General features: G+C 47.9%; 1 protein-coding gene across 1 annotated transcript in view; it reads left to right on the top strand.

Moving 5' to 3' along the window:
• The window catches only part of TEX15 (testis expressed 15, meiosis and synapsis associated), a 129,895-nt gene that overhangs the window by 80,121 nt on the left and 23,194 nt on the right, over positions 1–26,580 (top strand). The window contains 5 exon segments of the mRNA XM_030565292.1: positions 3,540–3,705; positions 5,968–6,202; positions 14,158–14,170; positions 14,173–14,303; positions 23,912–24,074. Of these exon segments, the coding sequence (XP_030421152.1) occupies positions 3,540–3,705; positions 5,968–6,202; positions 14,158–14,170; positions 14,173–14,303; positions 23,912–24,074 (708 nt within the window).

Below are 26,580 nucleotides of genomic sequence, written 5' to 3' on the forward strand. Positions count from 1 at the left end.
TGAGAGAGTTGGCTGATGTGATTGGAAAGCCATTGGCCATTATCTTCGAAAACTTGTTGTGATCGGGGGGGTCCTGGATTATTGGAAAAAAGCAAATATAGTGCCCATCTTCAAAAAAAAGGAAGAAGAGAATCGGGGGAACTACAGACTGGTCAGCCTCACCTCAGGCCCTTAAAAATCATGGAGCAGGTCCTCAAGGAATCCATTTTAATGCACTTGGAGGAGAGGAAGATGATCAGGAACAGTCAACATGGATTCACCAAGGGCAAGTCATGCCTGGCCAACCTGATTGCCTTCTATGATGAGATAACTGGCACTGTGGATATGAGGAACATGGTGGACATGCTATAGCTTGACTTTAGCAAAGCTTTTGATATGGTCTTCCACAGTATTCTTGCCAGCAAGTTAAAAAATATGGATTTGATGAATGGACTATAAGGTGCATAAAAAGCTGGCTAGATCGTCAGGCTCAATGGGTAGTAATCAACAGCTCAATGTCTAGTTGGCAGCCAGTATCAAGTGGAATGCCTCAGGGGTCTGTCTTGGGGCCGGTTTGTTCAACATCTTCATTAATGATCTGGATAATGGGATGGATTGCACCCTCAGCAAGTTCGCAGATGACACTAAACTGGGGGAAGAGTTAAATACACTGGAGGGTAGGGATTGGGTCCAGAGTGACCTAGACAAATAGGAGGATTGAGCTAAAAGAAATCTGATGAGGTTCAACAAGGACAAGTGCAGAGTCCTGCAGTTGGGATGGAAGAATCCCATGCACTGCTACAGGCTGGGGACTGACTGGCTAAGCGGCAGTTCTGCAGAAAAGGACCTGGGGATAACAGTGGACGAGAAGGTAGATATGAGTCAACAGTGAATCCTTGTTCCCAAGAAGGTTAACAGCATATTGGGCTGCATTAGTACAAGCATTGCCAGCAGATTGAGGGAAGTGATTATTCCCCTGTTCGGCACTGGTGAGGCCACAGCTGGAGCACTGTGTCCAGTTTTGGGCTTCCCCACTTCAGAAAGGATGTGGTCAAATTGGAGAGAGTCAGCGGAGGGCAACAAAAATGATCAGGGGGCTTATGAGGAGAGGCTGAGGGAACTGGACTAGTTTAGTCTGCAGAAGAGAAAAGGGAGCTGCGATTTGATAGCAGCCTTCAACTGTCTGAAGGGGCGTTCCAGAAAGGATGGAACTAGGCTGTTCTCAGTGGTGGCAGATGACAGAACAAGGCGCAATGGTCTCAAGTTGCAGTGGGGAGTTCTAGCTTGAATATTAGGAAAAACTATTTCATTAGGAGGATGGTGAAGCACTGGAATGGGTTACCTAGGGAGGTGGTGAAATCTCCATCCTTAAAGGTTTTTAAGGCCCAGCTTGACACAGGGATGATTTAGTTGGTCTTTCTTTGAACATGGGGTTGGACTAGATTACCCCGTGAGATCTCTTCCAACCCTAATCTTGTATGATTTTATGGTTACAGACTATAATGAATATCTTGAATTTAAAATTTTTTTTTTAGTTTTCTCCAGTTTTGCTAACACATCCAGAAAACCCTTCTCAAATGTCATATATTCTGTTACATCTGAACATCAGTACATGGAGTTAAAGAGAGAGAGAGTGAGTTTGTCAGTTTCTGAAATAGAGGAGATGCTTTCTGTTGAAGTCAGGTCCTACAAAGTGGTAACTTAGAACCATTGGCCTGAAACATACCCACAGGGTCATGGACCATGGATGAAGGCATGGCCACACACTCCTCAGTTATTTTCTCTGCCTGCCATTGGACCAGGAGTGTAGAACTATTTCTTGTGGGTACTTTGTGTATTTGGTATTGTGGTTTTTGTTTGTATTGTGTAGAAAGGTTTAATTTTAGCTAGTTATGGCAGTTAACACATTTCAAGATGGCTCTGGTGAGTGAGCTGTGTGTAGCCTCCTGTCAGGCTCTTGTTGGCCTGCCAGTTATATAGTTCAGTTTGTCACATTGTGCAGTATTCAGTTGTCCTGCCTCTTTGCCTGACTTTAGTTCAGTCCAGTGGAGCTCCAATCCAAGGTGCACTCCTCACTCACTCTACCAGGCAGTGTGGGAAGCAAGCAGACTTGGCTCTGTGGGCTCCACCAGGTCTCCCTGACATGGAGAGTTCTGAGGAGCTGTGGGAGAGGAAGAGACAGGAGTCCTATTCCCTCCCAGTAGTCAGGAGGAAGGGAGAAAGCCGAAGACTCAAGGTGAAAGGAGAAGTGGGAATAACAAGTCCCCAAGCCTCCCTAGTCTGTCGTGTAAAGGAAAAAACTTTGTGTATGTTCTTTGCTTATATATTTACTCAAGAGTCTCCTCACTTGTACCTTCTAGCTGATTTTTCTATAATACTTCAAACCAGTATTGAACTCTCCTGTACTGGGGTGTCAAACGTTTGGCACCCAGACCCTTTCTCTGGCCCACAGCTTCACCCTTCAGAAGAGTCAGATCTGCAGTTGCCGGCTCAGCATGGTAGATCCTAGCTCCTACTGAGTGCCCAGATTACCATACCTCCCCTTCCTGGGGGGACTGGCTGCTCCCAACACAGAGCAATTCAATTTCAGGCCTCATCTTGACAGACAGAGGAAGTGGTCAGAGTGACCACCTTTAGAATTTCTAAATATAATAGATGACAGTTTCTTAACTCAAAAAAAAAGTGTTGCGCCCCTTCCTAGCAGCTGTGGACTTGGCCACAGCCATCCCACAGTGAAGACCTCCAGGCCTGATTATTGTAACTCACTGCACCTTAGAGTGGAGCTGCCAACCCTGAACATGGTCCTGTTGTTAAAGAATGCAGATCTCTGCCTACCTAGGACACCATGGTTGTGTCAGCCCATTGCTCTGCTCTCTGTGCTGACTTTCTGTTGAACAAGAACATGGACCATACACTTAATGCTGATATTCTAAACCTTCCATGGGATTGATCCTAGCTCCCTGGGAGATTCTCTTTCCTCTCTATGAGCACCATCTCTTACAACAGAAACCTTCCTTAAGAGCAACGAACTGTACCATTATGTGAGACATACGAGACTGAACTTGCTCAGCAGCTGAGCCAGGATCCTTGGACAAAGTAATTAGCATGACAAATGGTCTCAGAACAGGCAGCAAAGGCACATTGTTTTAACGTATTCACTGTGCCATGCTGTCTCACCCTTGGTTAATGTTTGCCATAATTAATTTAACGGACTTAGGGCTTGTCTACACATAAACCACTACAGCTGTAGTGCATCTGTGAAGACACTCCCTATGCTGACGGGAGGGGTAATCCATCTCACCGAGAGGCAGTAAGTAGGTTGACAGAAGAATTCTGCCATCAACCTAGTGCTGTCTATACCGGTGGTTAGGTTCATTTAATTGCATTGGTCAGGGGTTTGGATTTTTCATACCTCTGAGCGACATAGTTATACTGACCTAATCTCCTAGTGTAGACCACAGCTTAGTGAATTTGCTATCAATGAAATCTACTTATGTCTGTCTGCAAAGGGTATTGGAAAATGCATCCTATGTTCACCATTTCCTTTGTTGTGTTTCTAGTTTCTTTAACATCCTGCTACACTAATGAGAGGGAGTATAGCAGTATCAGCCATACTCTGAGCCAGTCTCGTCTCAACACAGGATGTGACCTGCAGTCTTCATGGCAGTTTGGTGAGATAAGACTAGTACACAATGAAGAGCTGGAAAAAAAATTTGCTGCAAAGAGGTAAGTTATTGCAAAATAAATGGCAGTGAATTCACCATGGTGACTTTTCATGACATATCTCTTTGCTCTTAATATTCATTCATCATTTCTTTTCGTTGCGAAACCAGCTTCTTCTAAAGGCAAGTCAGGGTTGCCAGCGCTACTGTGGGGCTCACTTTACGAAGCGTCCTTAGAGGTCATTTGCTTGCTGCATAATATGACTTCCATTACTTTATTTTGTTTTAAATCTCGTCCCCGCTTTTCCTGCCTCTTTTCTGTATCTATGTACATGTTCTTTATTTACAAGATCTTCAGGAGACTGTGAGCCAGGTTCTCTGTCCTGCAGAGTCTGGCTTTGTCTCTCACGCCTGATGATTCCTACGGGTGCTGCCTGCAGACCTAGAACTGTAATCCTCCTGGCAGCTCCAGGCACAGGGAGCGTGTGGGTACAAGGGAATGGAGAGACGGTGCGACCGAAGTGCACTCCCCTCTGGCTGTCTGCGGACAGTTCCTTGGGCACCATCCGTCAATAGCTGCCAATAAGAGCAGACCCCAGGCTTCATTAACCTGTGCCAGGTAGAGGATCAGGGAGCCATAACTGACTGTGACAGTTTTCCCTCAGCTCCAGCCCGTCTCCTTAATTTTTGAACAGCATAGGCAAGTTATGCTGTGTGACTTGTGATGGGGCAAGGCCAGATGGCTACAGTAAAGTGGTGAGGAACAGGTATGTTAGCGCCAGGCTAAGCAAATCCCTGGTACCATGGTAACCAAATGGCAGTTGTTCCAGGTTAATCAAGACACCTGGGGCCAATTATGATCCTTCTAGAAGGCAGTGGAGATAGCTACATTGATTGGGACACCTGAAGCCAATCAAGGGCTGGCTGGAACTAGTTAAAAGCCTCCCAGTTAGTCCATGAGGTGCGTGTGCGAGGAGTTGGGAGCAAGAGGCACCAGGAGCTGAGAGTGAGAGGGTGTGCTGCTGGAGGACTGAGGAGTACAAGCATTATCAGACACCAGGAGGAAGGGCCTGTGGTGAGGATAAAGTAGATGTTTGGAAGAGGCCATGGGGAAGTAGCCCAGGGAGTTGTAGCTGTCATGCAGCTGTTACAGGAAGCACTATAGGCAGCTGTGATCCACAGGGCCCTGGGCTGGAACCCAGAGTAGAAGGCGGGCCTGGGTTCCCCCTGAACCTCGCAACTCCTGATCAGACACAGGAGGGGTTGACCCAGACTGTGGGTTCCACCAGAGAGAAAGATCACTGAGGTTAGCAAATCCGCCAATAAGCGCAGGACCCACCATGGTAGAGGAGGAACTTTGTCACAGACTATTAATAATGTCCCTGGTTTTTGCCAGAGTGCCGGGGTAGAGCAACACCAGTGTCCTGAACCACCAACAAAGGACCTCTTGTCTTTGTCATTTGATGAAGCATCAGGAGCCGCATCAGATGGAGCCCAGAGAGCATGATTTCAGAAGCTACTTTGCCCCGTTCCGCTGGATGCTGGATGTCGGACTGACAGATGTTAGAGATCATCGCCCATGGCTACCCCATCCAATGCACTCATTACCCGTTACCCACACCCCTGACCTGTCCTGCTTCTGGGACCCTGACAGCTTGTTACAAGTGGAAGTTACTGGAGGAGGAGGGTCCTGTTTTCCTCCCAGCAGAGAGTTGGCGAGGGGAAGGGGTGTTTTCAGTAGCAAAACGTGGAATACAGGGTGTACTCATATCATGGAGGTTAGCTAGTGGTGGAAAGTGGCTGGGTTAATTTTCTGAGTGACGAGGAAGGGAGCAAAGTATAGTTAGTCAAGTATGATAAAACACCACATCCCCTGAAATCTTTAAAACGAGATCTGAGGGGTCAAATTCCTCCCGATAATTAGCGTGACTCCCATTATCACCAATTATGCCACTGTGACTACAGAGGGGTGCTGTCTTATCATTGTTCCAGCTCTCTGAACTTCTGTAACCTTTCTCAGCACCTTGGGATCTGTTCATTTGTTCTTTTTCACATGCTTCACCCTCAGGGTTTTACATTGCAGACACCATCCTGGCAGCAGAAGACCCTAAAAATCTACCAATAGGACTTTTCAGTGTAGCAGAAGGGTCACTCTTGGCTGTGAGCAGAACTGTACAAAGCCAAGCCTCCCAGAGGGGAGGGCAAAGGAGGGCCAGTAGGACCCTGGGATAGCTATAATATTTACTGTATTGCCTATGCACGTCTTTGAAACCTGATGGCTTTGTTAGCTGTCAAAGTGTGTAACCTCTTTTTATTTCATTGCTAGGGCCAAGATGCGTGAAGAAGGAAGGCAAGGCAGAGAACTTGAGGAACATTTTTGCTTTTTGGTGCTGCCTTGGGATGAAGTCTCAAAAATTTACCACAGTGGAATACATACCAGCGAGTCTGCAATGAAGGAATTAGGAAATCCCCTCCTTGGAGTTTATTTATTCAGACATGTTGATGTTGCTTTGAATTATGCAAATAGATTGATCAGTGCAGAAAACATCCTTGTTTTCAAGGTAGGTGCCATGTACAGAGTTAGGGGGAACATTTTCAAAAGTGCACAAGAGCTCTAGGCGCCTGTAACAGTCAGGGCCGGCTCCAGCTTTCTGCCGCCCCAAGCAGCCAAAAAAAAAAAAAAAGCGATTGGCGGCAGCTCAATTACGCCGCTTCATTCTTCGGCGGCAATTCGGCGGCAGGTCCTTCACTCCCTGTCTTCCTCTTCGGCGGCAATTTGGCTGCAGGTCCTTCACTCCCTGTCTTCCTCTTCGGCGGCAATTCAGCAGCAAGTCCTTCACTCCCTGTCTTCCTCTTTGGCGGCAATTTGGCTGCAGGTCCTTCGCTCCCTGTCTTCCTCTTCGGCGGCACTGCGGAAAAGGAAGAACTGAGGGACCCGCCGAGTTCCCGCCAAAGACCCGGAGGTGTCACCCCGATACTGGACAGAGTGCTGCTCCTTTGTATTGGCCGCCTCAAGCACCTGCTTCCTTCACTGGTGCCTGGAGCTGGCCCTGGTAACAGGGCAGGCTCCTCTCCCACCTTGGGGTCCCTCACACACTGTCTTGGATGCCTCTTGATTGTCAACACCTGAGTGCGTTTTTATTTGTTACCACCGTCACAGTCCCCGTGAAGCACTTCTAACTACCATCCATATCCTTCCGCTACTGTCACGATCCCCACGAAGCACTGCCACCTTCCGCATCCTTTTGCCACTGTCAGAGTACCCAGGCAACACTTCTACCTGTGATATTCTTCCACCACTGTAAGTTCTTCGAGTGATTGCTCACATCCGTTCCAGTTAGGTGTGCGTGCCGCGCATCAGAAACTTTTTACCCTAGCAACTCCAGTGGGCCGGCAGGTCGCCCCCTAGAGTGGCGCTGCCATGGCACCTGATATATACCCCTGCCGGCCCACCCGCTCCTCAGTTCCTTCTTACCGCCGTGTCGGTCATTGGAACTGTGGAGCGCGGCATAGCTGTCCTCCACGTCCCTAGCTCTCCTTGTTCTACGGTTGATAGTTGTAATTAGTAGTTAAGTGTAGTTAGTTATATAGTTAATAGTGTAAATAATATTTGTAGATATTTGTTAGCCAGTTTGGGCCGTAGCCCTTCCCGGCACCCGGCACCGGGCTCATGCCTGGTTCGCTGGGCTTCAAGCAATGTGCGGCCTGTAAGAAGCCGATGCCGACCAGCGACCCTCACGACGTGTGTCTAAAGTGCCTGGGGGAATCGCACAGATCGGACAAGTGCCGCATTTGTAAGGCTTTTAAGCCTAGAACAAAGAAGGAGAGAGACCAGAGACTTAGGACTCTCCTCATGGAAGCGGCACTCGACCCGGCAGCTTCGCAGGCCGTCACTTCGACACCGGCACCGGATTGCGCCGGCATCGGAAAGACTCCCCGGCACCGACCTTCCCTGGCACCGGGTGCAGAAGCAAGACCCTCGAAGTCTGCAACTCCATCCAGGCAGACTCGAGTGGAGCGCCCGGCACCGACATCTGCCGCAGCGCTACCGGCACTGTCGACTCCGGGCCCGAAGGGTCCATCGAGTCCGGTCCCGCCGAGCTCCCCCATAAGATCTGGGGTTGAGCTATTGGTCCCATCGACGCCGGAGACCTTCGCCTCGGCACGGGACCTCATTGCCCTGACTGAGTCAACTCAGCCTCCACCCCCGGTACCTCCGGTGCGGGTAGCGTCCAGGGGCAAACCTATGATGAGAGCGCCGTCTCGGGACTCACGCTCGCTGTCGAGGTCCCGACACCATGGTCACTCAAGATCCCGCCACCGCTCGCAGTCCCAGCACCGCTCCCCTCGGCGGTACCGGTCGTACTCGCGGCACCGATCGGCCTCCAGACGGTCACGGTCTGGTTCCAGCCACTGATACCGGCACAGGGACTCTAGGAGCCAGTCCCGCCGTTGATCAGCGCCCCGGTCGACCTCCTGGCACCGAGCTGGTGGCAGGTCCCGGTCGACCTCCTGACACCGCGTCGGTGGCAGGTCCCGGTCCCGATCCCGGCACCGAGTCAGCGGTTGGTACCGGTCCCGATCCCGGCACCGAGTCCAAGACAGACCCCGGTCCCGATCCTGGCACCGGTATGACTCCCGGTACCGGTCCCCGGCACCGAGAACATCTTCGGCGCCAGGACGCGGAGACTCTTACCAGCCGCGGGCGGCCCCTCCATGGCCTTCCAGACAACCGTCGGTGTCATCGCAGGCGGACAGTGTATATGCGCTGGGCACTGACAGACAAGCGGCCCTTTTTCAAGACCCTCCGCAACAGGACCAGGGTCCGCAGCAGTGGGGGTTCTGGACACCCTGGGCGTATCACCAAGCCCAGGGCCCCCAACAGCTTCCTCCTAGGCCTGCAACGGCAGAGCACAGGGCGCCGGAGGCGTCGTTGTCTCGCCCCCCTCCCTCCCCGGACGGGGAGGACGGGTCAAAGCAACAAGACCCTGATCTCCCTCCTGAGCCAGAGGCGAGGGCTGAGGCGGACCCCCCGCTGGACACTCTCTTGCTGGGGGTCTCCTCATCGTCTTCTCCCGATGAGGCGATAGCTGGCACTTCCTCTAATAGCCCTCCTCCGCTAGATCTCAGGGCACATCAGGACCTCCTCAGGCGCGTAGCACAGAATTTGAGCCTGCAAGCTGAGGAGGTCTCTGAGATCGAGGACCCCGTCGTCAGCATCCTCTCCTCCGATGCTCCCACCAGGGTCGCCCTGCCCTTTATTCGGACGATCCAGGCCAACGCCAATACGATCTGGCAATCGCCGGCCTCCATCTCCCCTACTGCACGGGGTGTCGAAAGGAAGTACATGGCCCCCTCCAAGGGCTATGAGTACCTCCATATTCACCCGACACCATGCTCCCTGGTGGTACAGTCGGTGAACGAGAGGGAGCGTCATGGGCAGGAAGCCCCAGCCCCCAAATCCAAGGAGGCCAGGCGTATGGACCTCCTCGGCCGCAAGGTTTATTTGGCGGGGGCCCTTCAGCTCAGGGTTTCCAATCAGCAAGCCCTTCTTAGCCGCTATGCCTTTAACTCTTGGGTGGCAGCGGATAAGTTCAAAGAGCTGCTGCCACAGGAGGCACGTCAAGAATTTGCGGCGATTCTTGACGACGGCAAGAAGGTTGCACGAACCTCGTTGCAGGCCTCCTTGGACGCTGCGGACTCGGCTGCCCGTACCCTCGCCTTGGGGGTGACGATGCGCCGCATCTCCTGGCTTCAGGTTTCTGGCCTTCCACCGGAGCTCCAATACACCATCCAGGACCTCCCGTTCGAAGGCCAGGGCCTGTTCTCGGAGAAGACAGACCCCAGACTGAAAAGTCTTAAGGACAATCGGGTCATTATGCGCTCCCTTGGGATGCACACGCCTGAGACGCAATGCAGACCCTTCCGGCCACAGCAACAGCAGCAGCGTCGGCTGTACCCCCAGTTCCGCCAGCGGCAGGACCTTAATAGGCGCCGCGGCAGACATGGCAGGCGCAGGCTGTCGGGCAATCAAGGGGGGCAAAACCAAAGCTCCTCTAAAGCCCCACCTGGACCCAAACCTTCGTTTTGAAGGTGCGCCCGAGGGCGTAGTACCAGGATCCCCCATGGATCCTTCCCCCCCGTTTCCAACCGCCTTTCGTTTTTCCTCCAGGCGTGGTCCCGGATAACATCCGACCGCTGGGTCTTACACACAGTGCAGACGGGATACCGTCTGCAGTTTGTATCTTTTCCTCCCTCCCGCCCCCCACCCTCGTCTCTCTTCAGGGACCCCTCTCACGAGCAATTCCTCCGCCAGGAGGTACAGACGCTCCTCGACAAAGGAGCTATAGAGGCGGTTCCGGAGAACGAGAGAGGCAAGGGGTTTTATTCCCGCTACTTTCTGATCCCCAAGGCCAAGGGAGGCCTCAGGCCTATCCTCGACCTGCGAGAGCTCAACAAATATCTAGTAAAGTTGAAGTTCCGCATGGTATCCCTGGGGACCATTATCCCATCCCTGGATCCTGGAGACTGGTATGCCGCCCTTGACATGCAGGACGCTTATTTTCATATTGCCATATGGCCACACCACAGGCGTTTCCTTCGGTTCGTGGTCGACCGCCATCACTACCAATTTGCGGTCCTCCCATTTGGCCTTTCTACGGCTCCGAGGGTATTCACAAAATGCATGGCTGTCATTGTGGCACATCTTCGGCGCAGTCGCATTCACGTGTTCCCTTACCTTGACGATTGGTTAATTCAGGGCATGTCGGAGCTCAAGGTCCGCAGCCACATCCGCAGGATCACCGGCCTGTTTGCTACCTTGGGCCTCATGATCAACGTGGACAAGTCCACTCTGCTCCCCTCGCAGAGGGTGGAGTTCATTGGGGCCGTCCTGGACTCCACCGTGGCCAGGGCCCTTCTGCCGTTGCCCAGGTTCCAGTCGTTGTCGGCGATCGTTCAGCGCTTGCTGGCAGCCTCCCTGACATCGGTACGGACATGCCTAACCCTGTTAGGCCATATGGCAGCCTGCACGTTTGTGACCGGGTATGCACGGCTCCGCATGAGGCCCCTCCAGTCTTGGCTCATCGTACATTACCGGCCGGCAAGGCAGTCACTAGACATGCTGATCACAATCCCCCAGGGGGTGTTGGATTCTCTCAGTTGGTGGCTAGACCAGTCCGTCGTGTGTGCGGGGCTCCCATTCCACCCACCCCAGCCCTCGGTGTCCCTAACGACGGATGCCTCAGATCTCGGCTGGAGGGCCCACCTGGGAACCCTGAGGACACAGGGCCTGTGGTCCCCGCAGGAGGTGGAGCTACATATCAACATGCGGGAGTTGAGAGCGGTCCGCCTTGCTTGTCAAACGTTCTGTCACCAGCTTCGGGGTCGTTGTGTCGCGGTATTTACCGACAACACGACGACCATGTACTATATCAACAAGCAGGGTGGCACCAGATCCTCTCCCCTATGTCATGAGGCGATGCGACTCTGGGACTTTTGTATAGCCCACTCCATTCACCTCACGGCTTCCTTCCTCCCCGGAGTACGGAACACGCTGGCGGACCGCCTGAGCAGATCCTTCCTCGTGCACGAGTGGTCCCTCCGCCTGGACGTCGCCCTCTCGATTTTCCAGAGGTGGGGTTGTCCCCGCGTGGACCTCTTCGCGTCCAGGGGGAACAGGAAATGCCAGGCGTTCTGCTCCTTTCGGGGCCGGGAACCCGGGTCTATAGCGGACGCCTTCCTTATTCCGTGGACGACCCACTTGTTCTACGCGTTCCCCCCGTTCCCGCTGGTCCACAAGGTCCTTCTGAAGGTGCGCAGGGACAGGGCCCGCGTGATCATGGTAGCCCCGGCGTGGCCCAGGCAACATTGGTACCCCATGTTGCTGGACCTGGCCATAGCCGACCCAGTTCCCCTGCCCCTTCACCCGGACCTGATCACCCAGGACCACGGAACTCTGTCACCCGGACCTCCAGTCGCTGCACCTAGCAGCGTGGCTCCTGCGTGGCTGACCAGTTCCGAGTTGCGCTGCTCCACCCCAGTACGTGAGGTACTCTTGGGCAGCAGGAAGCCTTCCACTAGAGCGACATACTCGGCCAAGTGGAAGCGTTTCTCCTGTTGGTGCGTGGAGAAGGGTCTCCTCCCGATGGAAGTTTCGGTGGCCAATATTTTGGACTATATTTGGTCCCTTAAGCAACAGGGGCCTGGCGATATCGTCCCTGCGGGTCCACTTGGCGGCTATCTCCACCTTTCACCCGGGTGGGGATGGCCGCTCCGTTTTCTCTCACCCGACGGTGACTAGATTCCTTAAGGGGCTAGAACGTCTATACCCTAACGTCCGACCCCCTGCCCCTACCTGGGATCTTAACCTGGTGTTGTCTCGGCTTATGGGGCCCCCCTTTGAGCCGTTAGCTACTTGCTCCCTGCTTTATCTTTCTTGGAAGACTCCCTTTTTAGTAGCTATTACCTCAGCTAGACGGGTGTCGGAACTCCGGGCTCTCACAATAGATCCCCCGTATACAGTCTTCCATAAAGATAAGGTGCAACTGAGACCACACCCTGCCTTTCTCCCCAAGGTGGTCTCAGCCTTTCACGTCAACCAGGAGATCTTCCTCCCAGTTTTTTTCCCGAAACCTCATTCTTCACGCAGGGAGCGACAGCTCCACTTGCTTGATGTCCGTCGGGCTCTCGCGTTTTATGTGGAGAGGACCAAACCGTTCCGCAAATCCCCTCAGCTTTTCATGGCAGTAGCGGACCGCATTAAGGGGCTTCCCATTTCCTCGCAGAGGTTATCCTCGTGGGTAACGTCCTGTATCAGGACCTGCTATGACTTGGCTCACGTTCCTACGGGCCGTGTGACTGCGCACTCTACCAGGGCACAGGCATCGTCGCTGGCTTTCCTCGCCTGTGTGCCCATCCAAGAAATCTGTCGGGCAGCGACCTGGTCATCGGTCCACACCTTTGCTTCCCACTACGCCCTGGTCCAGCAGTCCAGAGAGGACGCGGCCTTCGGATCTGCAGTGCTCCATGCCGCTACTTCTCACTCCGACCCCACCGCCTAGGTATGGCTTGGGATTCACCTAACTGGAATGGATGTGAGCAATCACTCGAAGAAGAAAAGACGGTTACTCACCTTTGTAACTGTTGTTCTTTGAGATGTGTTGCTCACATCCATTCCACACCCGCCCTCCTTCCCCACTGTCGGAGTAGCCGGCAAGAAGGAACTGAGGAGTGGGTGGGCTGGCAGGGGTATATATCAGGTGCCATGGCGGCGCCACTCTAGGGGGCGACCTGCCGGCCCACTGGAGTTGCTAGGGTAAAAAGTTTCCGACGAACGTGCACGCGCGGCGCGCACACCTAACTGGAATGGATGTGAGCAACACATCTCGAAGAACAACAGTTACAAAGGTGAGTAACCGTCTATTCTGTGCAACTCTTCTGCCTGCAGCATCCTTCCACTGCAGACCCCATGTAGCACTGCCACCTGCAGCATCCTTCTGCTCTGAGCTGCAATCATGATCCCCGTGCAGCATGTCTGCCTGCAGTGTTCTGCCACCATCATAGCCTCTAGGTAACACTTTTACCTGCAGTGTCCTCCTGATACCAACCCAGTCGCTGTGCCGCACTTCCACCTGCAGCGTCTGTTTGCCCCTGTCACAGTTGCCATGCAGCATGTCTGCCTGCAGTGTCCTTCCACCCTCAGTCTGTCCGCAGCTTTCTGCTTGAAGAGGAAGCAGTCTCACCAGCCAGAGATCTGGATACCCCTGGGATTTGCTAGTCTTCTCTCCTCCCCTTGTGTTTCCTTCTTATGCTTTTTAACCACCTTCTCATCTGATTGGATAATTAACTCCTTAACTCATCCGCCCACAGTCTGATTATAGTCTTCTGCTCCTCAATTAGGGCTTCTCTGGGGGAAGTGACCAGAGTGCTGGGGCAGCTGCTGGCTCTCAGCACTCAGTCACAGAGCCTAAATCTTGTTTTCAAAAGTTACTGAGAAGCCTCATTGACTTTTATTGGGAGTTAGGCTGCTAAGTTGCTTCTGAAGATGAGACTTGGGTTCCTAGGTCACATAAGCACTGTTGAAGATCTTACCCCCGTGAATACTCTTTCACGCTAATTGCTTTGTGGTGCTCATGAGTCGTTTGCCTCGTGTTTAAGCTATGTTATTTGGAAGCTGATGCACAGTTAGTGATACATCCCTTGTATTTTGTACATTCCACAAAGTATGTAAACAGGAGAGGTTATGGAGATAATTTAAAATAAGAACAGGTGTGCAGGTAGTACCATTTCTGAGTATCTAGCTATGCTGACAACAGAAGCCTTAAAAACTGTTTTATTTTCTTAATACTTATATTTCCTTAGACAGTTATTATTTCTTAGAAGCCATTCCCTTTTGTTGTGTTCCTAATTTTCCTGCTTTCCTCTGGAAGTGAGTAGTGTACGTTTGCTTTAACCTAAACTCTAATAGATTGATTTTGGCACATTCTTGTTGAAATCTTCTGCTTTATTTGAGCAGGTTCTCTTTGGAAAGGTAAAAAAATTCAGCCTCCTATGGGTAAAAAGAAAGTTGCCCTGGATCCTACCCCAAACTTTGATTGCCACATGTCTAGAATTGCTCCTACGCTTAAAGATCCAGTTGATCTGCAGGCCATTGGCTCATCGGTATGTTAACCTTTTATTTCACTTGATTTGTTTATACAGGATCTAAATAGAATTGTGTATATCGTCTTTCCTTGTTCCCACCCTGGAAGCACAATATGAGAATAAAATGCTAGGGCCAGATTCACTGGTACTCTGTCTGCTTTGTGCCACTCAAAGTAACTGTCAAGTCAGCTTGACTGGATGGTTAAGATGGGTTTACAGCCTGCTGGAGTAGTGCAACGGAGCTGGAACATACCAATGAATGTGGCTTCCAGATTCTTAGGAATGGTCTGATGCATTAGATTACATAAATAGTAAATCACTGTATAAAAAAGTGTGGTGATCCGTGTCATGGCTCCATAGGATCGGTGTTATGCCCCCCGCTTGGGACAGTCTCTAAGAGGAACCCCTTCAGTGTGCCAGCCCCCTTTTGTCACAATCTGAAATGTCAGGAGTTTAGTCCCTTGTTGCAAAGCTGGCAGGCAATGGGCTGAAGATCTGGCTCCACATCTGTCTGTATGGGTAAGATAGTGCTAGTCGAAGTTGAGGGCCTGGGGATTTTCATGATGAAATAGAAATTGGTGATGGAGTCTGGTATTTTCTTTGCAGCAATCCTGTTTATTTATAAGGAATGTTCAAAACCCTGCTTCTCCTGATGGAGCAGGAACCAAGGCTAAAAGGAGCAGTTTTTTTAGCTTACAGCCCCAAGCCTGTTTAGCTAACAGACAGATGCTCACAGGCTATTGCCTGACTTTCTTACTTTTGCCTCTGCATCCCTCTTTTCTGTGATATCATTTTCACCACACACACACTCACTCTGTCTCTGTCCCTCTGTCTCAGCAACCTCCCCCCCCAATCTAAACTCCTGGGTGGGTTCACAACCTCCATTTGTCTTAGGTGGGGGCTTCCTGATTTATTCATCCTGACAGTTATGTTAGTTGAATGGCTCAAGAGGTGGGTGCCCCCTCGTACCTGCCTGTAACACTGTTCTTGTGTTTTGCTTACAAAATGCTATGCCAGGGGTAGGCAACCTATGGCATGTGTGCCAAAGGTGGCACACAAGCTGTTTTCAGTGGCACTCACACTGCCTGGGTCCTGGCCACAGGTCCGGGAGGCTCTGCATTTTAATTAATTTTAAATGACGTTTCTTGAACATTTAAAAAAATTTATTTGCTTTACATACAACAATATTTTAATTATATATTATAGAATTAGAGACAGAGACCTTCTAAAAATGTTAAAATGTATGACCTGCATGCGAAACCTTAAATCAGAGTGAATAAATGAAGACTCAGCACACCACTGCTGAAAGGTTGCCGACCTCTGTGCTATGCTTTTCCATTGGGTAGTGTGAGACTTTTTGTGTTTGAGGAGTAAATATACTTTACAAAGTGAATCGTGTAGTATTTATTCTGTGAGTTGTTTCATAAAACCTTTATGATTGGTTTGGCGTTTTTCACTGGTGTTTTTCAGTAGTTGTAGAAAGTTAGGGGAAAAAATTTCAACAGCTTGAATATTGATGTGGTCTTTGCAAAGCTGAAGAAATCTTGTTTTTTGCCTCTTGATGTCTGTAAGCTCAAGTTCCCAACATGGAAAACTTGATTGCTGATGACAGTAACTTCAGCTCAAAGAGTAAGCAGGCTTCAGGCTTTAGATTAGTGGTTTTCAACCGTTTTTCATTTGCCTACCCCTAAAAAATTTCAAATGGAACTCCTTGTAAATCTTAGGCATAGTCTGCAGTCTCCAGGTTGAAAACCACTCTTCTGTGGTAACAACAATCTTTTGCTGGACCATTTAAATATAGTCTGCAGACCCCCAGGGTCTGTGGACCACAGGTTGAAAACTGCTGCTTTAGATAGTGACTGCATGACTCTTAGTTCAATACTTACAAAAAAACGTTAAAAACATTATTTGGGTTGCAAAGTCAAGCATTCAAAAGTTAGAAAATGCCCCAGTTTTATGCTTGTCCATCTGTGACACAAAGCGCCTCTGTTTTCACACCCTAAACACTATTGTAATAATCTTTGTACAAAATATGCACTGTGATGTATCATTTGAAAACTAACAGTTCACTTATTAATATTCTTGTGTGATGTGTGTACACGGCAGTTATTAAGAGTTAAGGCTAGATGCTAGAATTATGACTGAAGTGTTGAAACCAGGCGTGTTGGGGGAGCTGGTAAACAGGTCTATACTAGACAAAGGAATCTGTATTTGTTTCTCTGATCAGCCTGATTGTCAGCAAAGATAATGAAGGTCTGTATGTACATGTAAGCAGTAAAGAGGATTGTCAAGGCAACCAGGGGAAACTAAGTCATAGCTGGATAGTGCTATAGTCCAGAAACTGCAGATGCAATGAAGACTCTGGCACAGCTGGGAAAGCAGGGCAGACTGCGTGGTAAGAGCTGAGTAAACACCTTCAGGGGTGACAACTGTTCAGTGGCTTGAGTGACCCAGATGATGTGAAGCAACCACTGGTAGAAGTATGGATGTTAATGGAGGTGGAAAGGTGCCCCTTAATCTGGGTTTAGGATGGTCACTTCAGACGTAAACCAAAATCACTGAATTGGTTTTAATTGACAGCCTTTGTTATTTTAGTGCAAATCTCTGTGAGTGCAAATCTCTGTGTTGATCCTCGTAATCTAGAATCAGAGTACCCACAGAAAGATTTGCACCAAAATAATGAAAGGTGTGAACTAAAACAGATTTAGTTTTTCAGTTCAATTTGTGGGTAGAATCGAGGGGCTATCTGATCACATTTACACAATGTAAATTCAGAGTAACTCTACTGATTACTAATCTGTGTAAATGAGATCGCAAACTGGCCCCCAAAATCCAGAGTGGGTGGCTAAATCAGTTGCTACCCATACTTGAGCATTGGGTGTGCCGGAGTTAGCTCAAACTTGAAATCAAGGGATGAGGTGAACCAGTCACAACTGCTGAGCAAAAAACCAAGAGTGGTGATCTCTGGTAGCAACTATCTACAGAAAACATTTTTCCCCTTCAGCTTTATTCATCTGTTGTAAAAACGTTCAGTTTATTCACAATACAGACCTTGTGTTACTTTCCGATTATGGACCATTAATGATATGGTGATCTTAAAAAAATTAAATTGAATAATAATAAAAAGACACACTTCCCCCTTCTCCATCTGTGCTTGTATTCCATTGCCTTCCATGTTTATCTATGCCTCCTGACAACATAGGGGCTTCCATCTTCTCAGGGCAGCATAGCTTGACTCGAGAGGCCCTGGGCAGTCTAATCTTTCATTGCACAAGTAGGGAGATGGCAGCCTGTGACTTCAGTCCCATTGCATATAGTGGGAGATGGTAGCTGCTTTGGAAAGAGTGCTCCTGTGAGTGCCTGGGATGATTTCAGTTGCCAGCATGTGCTGAGACACAGACTTTCAGTTAGGAAGAATAAAGGCAAAAAGGACCCTTAATCCTAAATATTTCTTTTAAAAAAATTACCAGTTGTCCTAGATCTCCTTGTGGTTTGCCTCTGCCAGTTGTTCTATAGATACAGTGTTGTTCAATATTTATAACACAGTAGTGCCTAGTGGAAGGCACAGTCCCTGCCCAGAGGCACTTGCAAGCTGTATAGACAAAACAAGGGGTGGGAGAGGACATGGAGGTACAGAGAGGGGAAGTGACTTGCCCAGGGTCACCCAGCAACACAGTGGCAGAGCAAATAAAACAGTGCCCTATCCTGTGGACCTTGTTGTGTCTCCCAAGCAGCTTCTGCCCCCTGCACTCCATTTAAACAGCTCTCAACAAAGTCTCTAACCACACCTTCCTGGTGAAAGCTCATCTTTTCAACTTCTTGGCTACCTTTGACTATATAGCCTTAGAAATGCCGATGATACATTCTGTAACTTTTTTAAACTTGTTATGTTTGTCGTATGTGTATGTCAAGTATTGTAGGTGGCTCAGACAGCGACACCTATAGTTATGGCCTTTTTAAGAAATGTTTTCTTAAGGACCGGTCTTACAAGAGGAGATTGGAAGAGCTTGGCTTGTTTAGCCTGGCTAAAAGAAGGCTAATACATTGGGGTGGGGGGAAGGTTAATGGGGGAGGAATGTGAGCTATTTAAGCTGAAGGACAGTGTTGGCACAAGAACAAATGAATCTCAACTGGCCATGAACAAACTCAGGCTGGAAGTTAGAAGACAGTTTCTAACCGTCGGTGAGGTGAGGTCCTGGAACAGCCTCCTAGCTGGAGTTGTAGGGGCAAACAACTTGATTAGTTTTAATAGAAGGCTGGCAACTCCTCACTTAAAGTCGTCCCCATTAACGTTGTTTCGTTGTTACGTTGCTGATCAATTAGGGAACATGCTCATTTAAAGTTGTGCAATGCTCCACTCTTACGTTGTTTGGCTGCCTGCTTTCTCCACAGCTGGCAGCCTCCCTACACCCCCGCCCTTCCCACAGCACTTCCCACCTGCCAGTAGACCCTGCGGATCAGCGCCTTCCCCCTCCTCCCTCCACCTCCTGCCCAGGGCAGTCAGCTGGCTTGCGGAGGCAGGAGGGAGGTGGGAGGGGCGAAGACTCGGCGCAGGCTCCCCCTCCCTCCCCTGCCTCCTGAACGCGGCAAGCCAGCTGATTGCTCCGGGCAGAAGGGAGGGGGGAGGAGCGAGGAGTGAGGACTCGGTGCGCCTCCCCCCTCCCTCCCAAATGCAGCAATCAGCTGGCTTGCAGTGTTTAGAAGGGAGGGGAGGGAGAGGGGAGGAGCCAGGATGCAGCGAGCGAGATAAAGGGGGAGGAGTTGGGGGGGAGAAGAGGCAGGTCAGGGGTGGGGGTTTGGGGGAAGGGGTGGAGTGGGCAGGCTGAAGGTTGAACCCCCCCCCCGCCTCTGGTGTTTGCAGAGTAGGGGAAGCTGCCCTGGAACCTAACCCCCCCTATTTACATTAATTCTTACGGGGAAATTGGATTCGCTTAACATCGTTTCACTTAAAGTCACATTTTTCAGGAACATAACGACAACCTTAAGTGAGGAGTTACTGTGTATGACAGGGTTGCCTGGGTGGAGTGAAGGGCTCAGCAGCCCTGGGGCTCGTTTCCAGTTTGTCTGATGTTTTTAAAAGCTAATGCCTCAGGGTTACAGCTGGCCACCTGCAGGAGTCAGAAAGGGATTCCCCTCCCCTCAATGTATTCTGGGTTGTTTTTTATTTATTTCCTCCTTCTGAAGCAATAGGGATGGCCAGAGCTGGAGATGGGACACTGGGCGGGGAGGGCCAGGGCTCTGAGGTGGCACTGAGCATTCTCTTGCTCAGGTGCTCGGCTGGCTGGTTCTTGCTCACATGCTAAAGGCTTTAGCTGATCTCCCTGTATGCAGTCGAGATGGAATATTCCCCAAGGTCAGATTAGCAGTGACCCTGAGGGTTTTCGCGTCCTCTGCAGTGTGTAGGTGCAGGTCACTTGCCAGGATTATCTAGGTATATCTCAATCTTTTCTCTCCCACTGCAGGGGCCTCAATCTCTGGTACACCTCAGCCCCTTAAAATCTCTGCCTATGGCACATAATAGTCTAGTCTTCTGTGAGCGGTAATACTTTGGTCTAATTTTAGTAGCTGGGTTTAGTGTGTGGGTGCTGTTGGTGGTGATATACAGGAGGTCTGACTAGAGGATCAGGTGGCCCCTTCTGGCCTTAAACTCAATGACTCTAAATCTAACCTCTCTTCAGATCCCTGTAGCATATAAATTACTGAATTCTAAGACTTGAAAACTTTCTCCTCTCTGGATTCTAGCAAAATGGATAGCATAGCCTACTTTTGAAGTTTATTAATATTATTTACAACAATTTCCTTCCACAGCTCAATGGCAGTTGAACGTATTGTGTTGTGTCCACTCAGCACGCCATCACAATAACTCAACCACACCAATATGCTAATAGTATCTCCAACACACTTTCCATTCCAGTAGTACTATTGCATGTATCCAAGAACTGACAATTGCTGCAACATACAACCTAATCTCCAACCTCTTAATTTGTTTAGTTGCATAATATATTGTGACTATACATATGACGCATGTATGGATTTCAGTATTTGCGGACAGTTTTGTTTACTGTTCAATAAATAAGGTTTTTTTAATACATAATCTGATCAAAATCAGATTTATATTTGGTTGGACAACTTTATAATGAAGATATTTATATTTTGAATTTGAAGAATAGTGCTCATCTTTTAAAAAGATTGTTTCCCTTCCACCTGCCCCCTCACCCTTAAATTTTCAGCATAATGGATTTGAGATCAGGGTGGAACAGTTTAAATCAAGGTGATTAAATCACTGATTTAAATCATGTTGAGGTGTTGTAAAATCAATTTTGAAAAATTGTGCTATTATAGCTTCAGATTAAAATGTAACAATGTATGATTGTTTTTGAAATATCATATTTTGGTCGGGCATCTTATATGAATTTCACAAAAGTGCTGTAGGCAAAATACAAGATATGGCAAATTGAGGCCCTGATCCTGCAAACACTTAAGCAGGAATGTAACTTTACGTACATGAATAGCCCATTAATTTAAATGGGATGACTTTTGTGCTTAACATCAGGGCTATTGTTGTATTTTTATTAACATAAGAACATAAAAACAAAAGAATGGCCCTATTGGGTCAGACCAAAGGTCCATCTAGCCCAGTATCCTGTCTTTCCACAGTTTCCAGTGCCAGATGCCCAGAGGGAATGAACAGAACAGGTAATCATCAAGTGATCCATCCCCTGTTGCTCATTCCCAGCTTCTGGCAAACAGAGGCTAGGGACACCATTCCTGCCCAGCCTGGCTAATAGCCGTTGATGAACCTATCCTCCATGAATGTATCTAGTTCTTCTTTGAACACTGTTATGGTCTTGGCCTTCACAACACCCTCTGGCAAGGAGTTCCACAGGTTGACTGTGCATTGTGTGAAAATAGAACAGAAGTACTTGTGACACCTTAGAGACTAACAAATGTATTTGAGCATAAGCTTTTGTGGGCTACAGCCCACTTCTTTTGATGCACAGAATGGAACATATACTTCCTTTATTTGTCTTTAACCTGCTGCCTATTAATTTTGTTTGATGACCCCTAGTTCTTGTGTTATGAAAAGTAGTAAACAACACTTCCTTGTCTACTTTCTCTACACCAATCATGATTTTATAGACCTCAATCATATCTCCCCTTAGCCATCTCTTTTCCAAGCTGAAAAGTCTTTTTTGAGATGGGGCAACCACATCTGCACACAGTATTCAAGATGTGGATGTACCATGGATTTATATAGAGGCAACATGATATTTTCTGTCCTATTATCAATCCCTTTCTTAGTTATTCCCAACATTCGTTTAGCTTTTTTGACTGCCGCTGCACATGGAGTGGATGTTTTCAGAGAACTATCCACAAGGACTCCAAGATCTCTTTCTTGAGTGATAACAGCAAATTTAGACCCATCATTTTGTATGAATAGTTGGGATTATGCTTTCCAATGTGCATTAAATTTCATCTGCCATTTTGTTGCCCAGTCACCCAGTTTTGAGAGAGCCTTTTGTAGCTCTTTGCAGTCTGCCTGGGTCTTAACTATCTTTAGTAATTTTGTATGCTCTGCAAATTTTGCCACCTCACTGTTTACCCCTTTTTCCAGATCATTTATGAATGTTAAATAGGACTGGTCCCAGAACAGACCCCTGGGGGACACCACTATTTACCTCTCTCCATTCCGAAAACTGGCCATTAATACCTACCCTTTGTTTCCGATCTCTTAACCATTTACCAATCCATGAGAGCACCTTCCTGCTTATTCCATGACAGCTTACTTTGCATAAGAACCTTTGGTGAGGGACCTTGTCAAAGGCTTTCTGAAAATCTAAGTACACTATATCCACTGGATCCCCTTGGTCCACGTGCTTGGTCTTGATCTGACATCTTTCATCTTAGTGACACAAAATCCTTGTCACTTCAAACACAATTGCTTCAGTGTTAACAACATGTAAATAACTTCTTTGTTTAGACCTTGAAGACATTAACAAAGTTAATAGGAACTTTTTTTATACACAAGGGCCAACATGTTTAAAAATTAGAGCTTAAAGTTAAGCACCTACAGGCGGGATTTTCAAAAGCACTGGTATACTATAGCCCAGTCAAAACTTTTCTGATGTGTAGAAGTTCGGTATATTGGAAAGTGGTGTTGGTTGAAAATGTAGCACAGGCTATTGACTCGTCAGTTTTGTGTGTACATTTGTGGTAATCTCACAATAAGGATGTTAATGAGGAGCTGGGTTTCTCATTTTCAATACAGATGAACATTTTAAGTGTGAGAGTGACTAATAAAACAACAGCTGTGAAACTGATTCTACCAATTATTAGGAAACTAATTAAAGAAACAGGTGCAGAAGATCCACTTTAGTGGTCTAAGACTAGAAAGTGGGAAGAAAGAACTAGCAACATGAAAATAAAATAAACCTAGTTTAAACATGATTTAATTTTTTAAATATCTTGTTTTTAATCCCCTCTGAGATTAACATTTTTAGATGAGGTTTTGCCGGGATTATAGTACCGTAATACAAAATTACTCAAAATAATTAAGTCCAAAGCAGACTGTGAAGGGCTACAAAGAGGTCTCCTCACAAAACTTGGTGGCTGGGCAAGAAAATGGCAGATGAAATTTAATGTTGATAAATACAAAGCAATGCACATTGGAAAACATAATCCCAACTATACATAGAAAACGATGGGGTCTAAATTAGATGTTACAACTCAAGAGCGAGTTCTTGGGGTCATTGTGGGTAGTTCTCTGAAAACATCCACTCAATGGGCAGCAGCAGTCAAAAACGCTAACAATGTTAGGAACTATTAGGAAAGGAATAGATAATACAGAAAATCTAATGCCTTTATATAAATCCATGGTACACCCACACCTTGAATACTGCCTGCAGTTCTGGTCACTCTACCTCAAAAAAGTTATTAGAATTGGAAAAGGTACGATGAAGGACAACAGAAATGCTTGGGGATATGGAACAGTTTCCGTATGAGGAGAGATTAACAAGACTGGGGTTTTGTCATCTTGGAAAAGAGACGACTAAGAGGGGATCTGATATAGGTCTATAAAATCTTGCCTGGTGGGTAGAAAGAGACTAAGGAAATGTTATTTATTCCTTCATAGAATGCAAGAACAAGGAGTCACCTAATGAAATTAATAGGCAGAAGGTTTAAAACACGCGAAAGGAAGCACTTCTTCACACAACACACAGTTAGCCTGTGGAACTCATTGCCAGAGAGGTTGTGAAGGCCAGGACTATAACAGGGTTCAAAAAAGAAGTAGATAAATTCATGGAGGATAGGTCCAGCAATGGCTGTTAGCCCTGATGGTGAGGAATGCACCTCCTTGCTCTGAGTGTCCATAGCCTCTGTTTGCTAGAAGCTGGGAATGGATACCAGGGGATAGATGACTCCATGATTGCCTGTGTTCTCTTCATTTCCTCTGAAGCACCTGGCATTGGCCACCGTTGGAAGGCTGGATACTGGTCTAGGTACACCACTGATGTGACCCAGTAGGGCCAATCCCATGTTCTGTAATAAAATGCCACAGTTCATGCAATTTTAGCTGTTGATAAAACAAACCACTTATTTTTGTGACCTTCTTCTTTAAATTACAGGTTTACTTCTATGAATACAATATACACTCAAAACCAGTGGATAAGCCTAGGCAGTGTCTTCCATATGCAGTAGTAACAGTAAGATTCGTTGGCCAGAAGGTGGAAACTGACCCTCTTGTAACATCTGTGAGGTTTCTGTCTAAAGGATTTCCTAAGTATTCTGGTAAGATTCATTTAGCTGCATGTAGTAACTGTAGGATGTTAAAAGTGCATTGGGGAGCTAATTCTCTAAACAGCTTTATGTTATCATTGTTCTCCTTCCACAATGGATATCTCACCCCCTTAATGTCAAAATTATGCTTTGCAGCACCCCATGCTACCACTTCAAGATGGAACAATATGTTTCTCCCAGTTGCAGCTGCTGATGGCAGCAGGTATGCAGAGGAGAAGGGAGCACGTCCCTTCAGGTCCCTGGAGGGCTGCTGCATATGTTATCCAGGGCAGATGCCTAATTCTGAGAGCAGTGCTCAGCCTTATTATTCCACTGTTCCTGCACAAGACAGGCTAGGATTTTGCCTTCAGACTTAAGTGTTGATTGGAGGACGGAATCTATTCCAAGAGCTGTCGCTACAAATAAGTAAACTTAATTTTTATTGCTTTTATTTGCTTATAGCAAATATTGATTTATTATCTTTGTAAGAGATGATGATGCTTATTCTTTAACAGCTTGGAATGACGTTAGAGATGGACTTCTAAGAGTTAAAAATTCAAGTTGCTCTTCAAATAAATGGAAGCATCATAAAATATTTAATGCTAAATATCCAAAATATGTAAAAGATCTTAAAGTTAAGTGAAATGGCACTTGCTCTAAAGAATGGAGGAAGCCGAGGTGAAAATTGTTTCTAAAATTTGGAGGTTAATGTAAAAAGATTGTTTTCAAAAGTATGTTTTCACTGGGGGATTTTCCTGTGCCTGTAGTGTGTTTTGGCTAATTTCCTTTATGATTCTCTGCTGAGATGCTTTTGTGTTACTGCTCGTGCCTTAGTGATGATTATCTTTCACTTGGATCTTCGACCCTGGACTCTGGAATTACTCTGGAAAATAATCAAAAGGGAAAAGAAAAGAAGCGAGTTGAGATATCTTTCCTTCCATGGGTTGATGCTACCAGGGGCTAGGTTAGGTGCATAACTGCCACTCACAAAGCTCCCACTCAACTACCTGAACCCTGGTAGACACCTAAACTCTCTTGGCATCTTAATTTTCGTAGTGAAAGTTCCCCAGATGCCTGTGTTTTCAGGCTTTTAGTGGATGCTGAAGGGCCAGAGTGATGTGTGAACCAGGGAAGATAGGTGTTCCTCCACCTAACACACCTGTGGAGCCCGATCCAGTTAGTGTGCTCAGACCTTGCCTACTGGAGTGGAAAGCCCCTACAGAGAAGCTTACACTAAACATCAGGAGAAGAGGAGGGTGACTTTCCTCATAATTCATAGCCCAGTGGTTAGGGTATTCACCTGAGATATGGAAGACCCCCCCCCCCCGGTTTAAGTCCCCACCTCCAGATGTGGGGGAGAAGGGATCTGTCACCTCTCATGTGAGTGCCCAATGCGTCTTTCATTTTTTATCCACCAGGGTACAACTTCAAAACTAGGCCAGAGAGACAGTGTGTAAGCATGAGAATGACTCTGTAGCCTAGTGGTTAGTGTACACATGTGGGAGTACCAGGATCCAGTCCACCTGCTCTAGTGACTCTTTATCTAGAGCGCAACACTTCAACAGGAGAGGCTGAGGGAGTGCCACATCGAAATACCCCATCACCCAGTGGTTAGAGCACACCCCTGTCAGTGGCAGATTCTTGTTCAAATCCCTTCTCAGGTGGAGGGGGGGGACTTGAACTGTGGTTCTCGGACATCTCAGGTGAGTATTTTTAGGCCAGTGGTTAGGGTAATGAGGGAGCTCCTTTTCCAACAGTGTGGGCACCTAACACCAAGAGAGGGTTTGCAACTGAGTCCCAAGCAGAGGGAGGCACTGCCCTGCAGCTCAGACTTAGGTACCTGTCTTTGTTAGTGGGACAGGGGCTGACATTTCCCACTGGCTGTCTTAGACTAGGAGCTGCCAAGTGTGCTGGCCTTTCTATATCCCATTCTGAATCCCCATCTCTCCCCATTCATTCTATATAGAGCCTAGTCCTGCACTCGGGCTTTGTGAATCCCAGTGATTTTCTAGGTGCCTGAAAGTTAGGCATGGCAATACTCAGCATCATTGCACCTAAGTTTGTTTGTGAATGTAACCCGAAGTGTGGAGGGGATTGAGTTTTGAGTCACTGATATTTGATGTTGAATCCTTTATTGTTTTATAGAAGAGATTAACAAAACCTCTGACCAAAGCAGTAACTGCTTTTGGAGTTAGATGCATAACTGTACCTGGTAATTGCAAGAATAAACATTGTAGAGAGCAAGACTGCTGTTGTCAAGAAAGTACTTACTTAAGTGTACAACAAAAGAAGCAAAGTGCACCATTAGACACTTACATACAACTCCGCAGCAAGGTGAGACTCACTGGCATGGTGCCTCCTGCTGGTCATCTTGAGAATTAGCTCAACTCCGGATTTTCTTCTGGTCGGTGTCTCACCTGCCTTAGGCCCTGTGTCCCTCCTGGACGCTGGTGCCCCTTTCCTCAGGGTTCTGCCCCCAGCAGTACCCCCTTACTCTGGGTCTCCCCTCCCAAGGGCA

This window comes from Gopherus evgoodei, chromosome 5 (genome assembly GCF_007399415.2).
Source record: "Gopherus evgoodei ecotype Sinaloan lineage chromosome 5, rGopEvg1_v1.p, whole genome shotgun sequence".
Taxonomy (NCBI): Eukaryota; Metazoa; Chordata; order Testudines; family Testudinidae; genus Gopherus; species Gopherus evgoodei.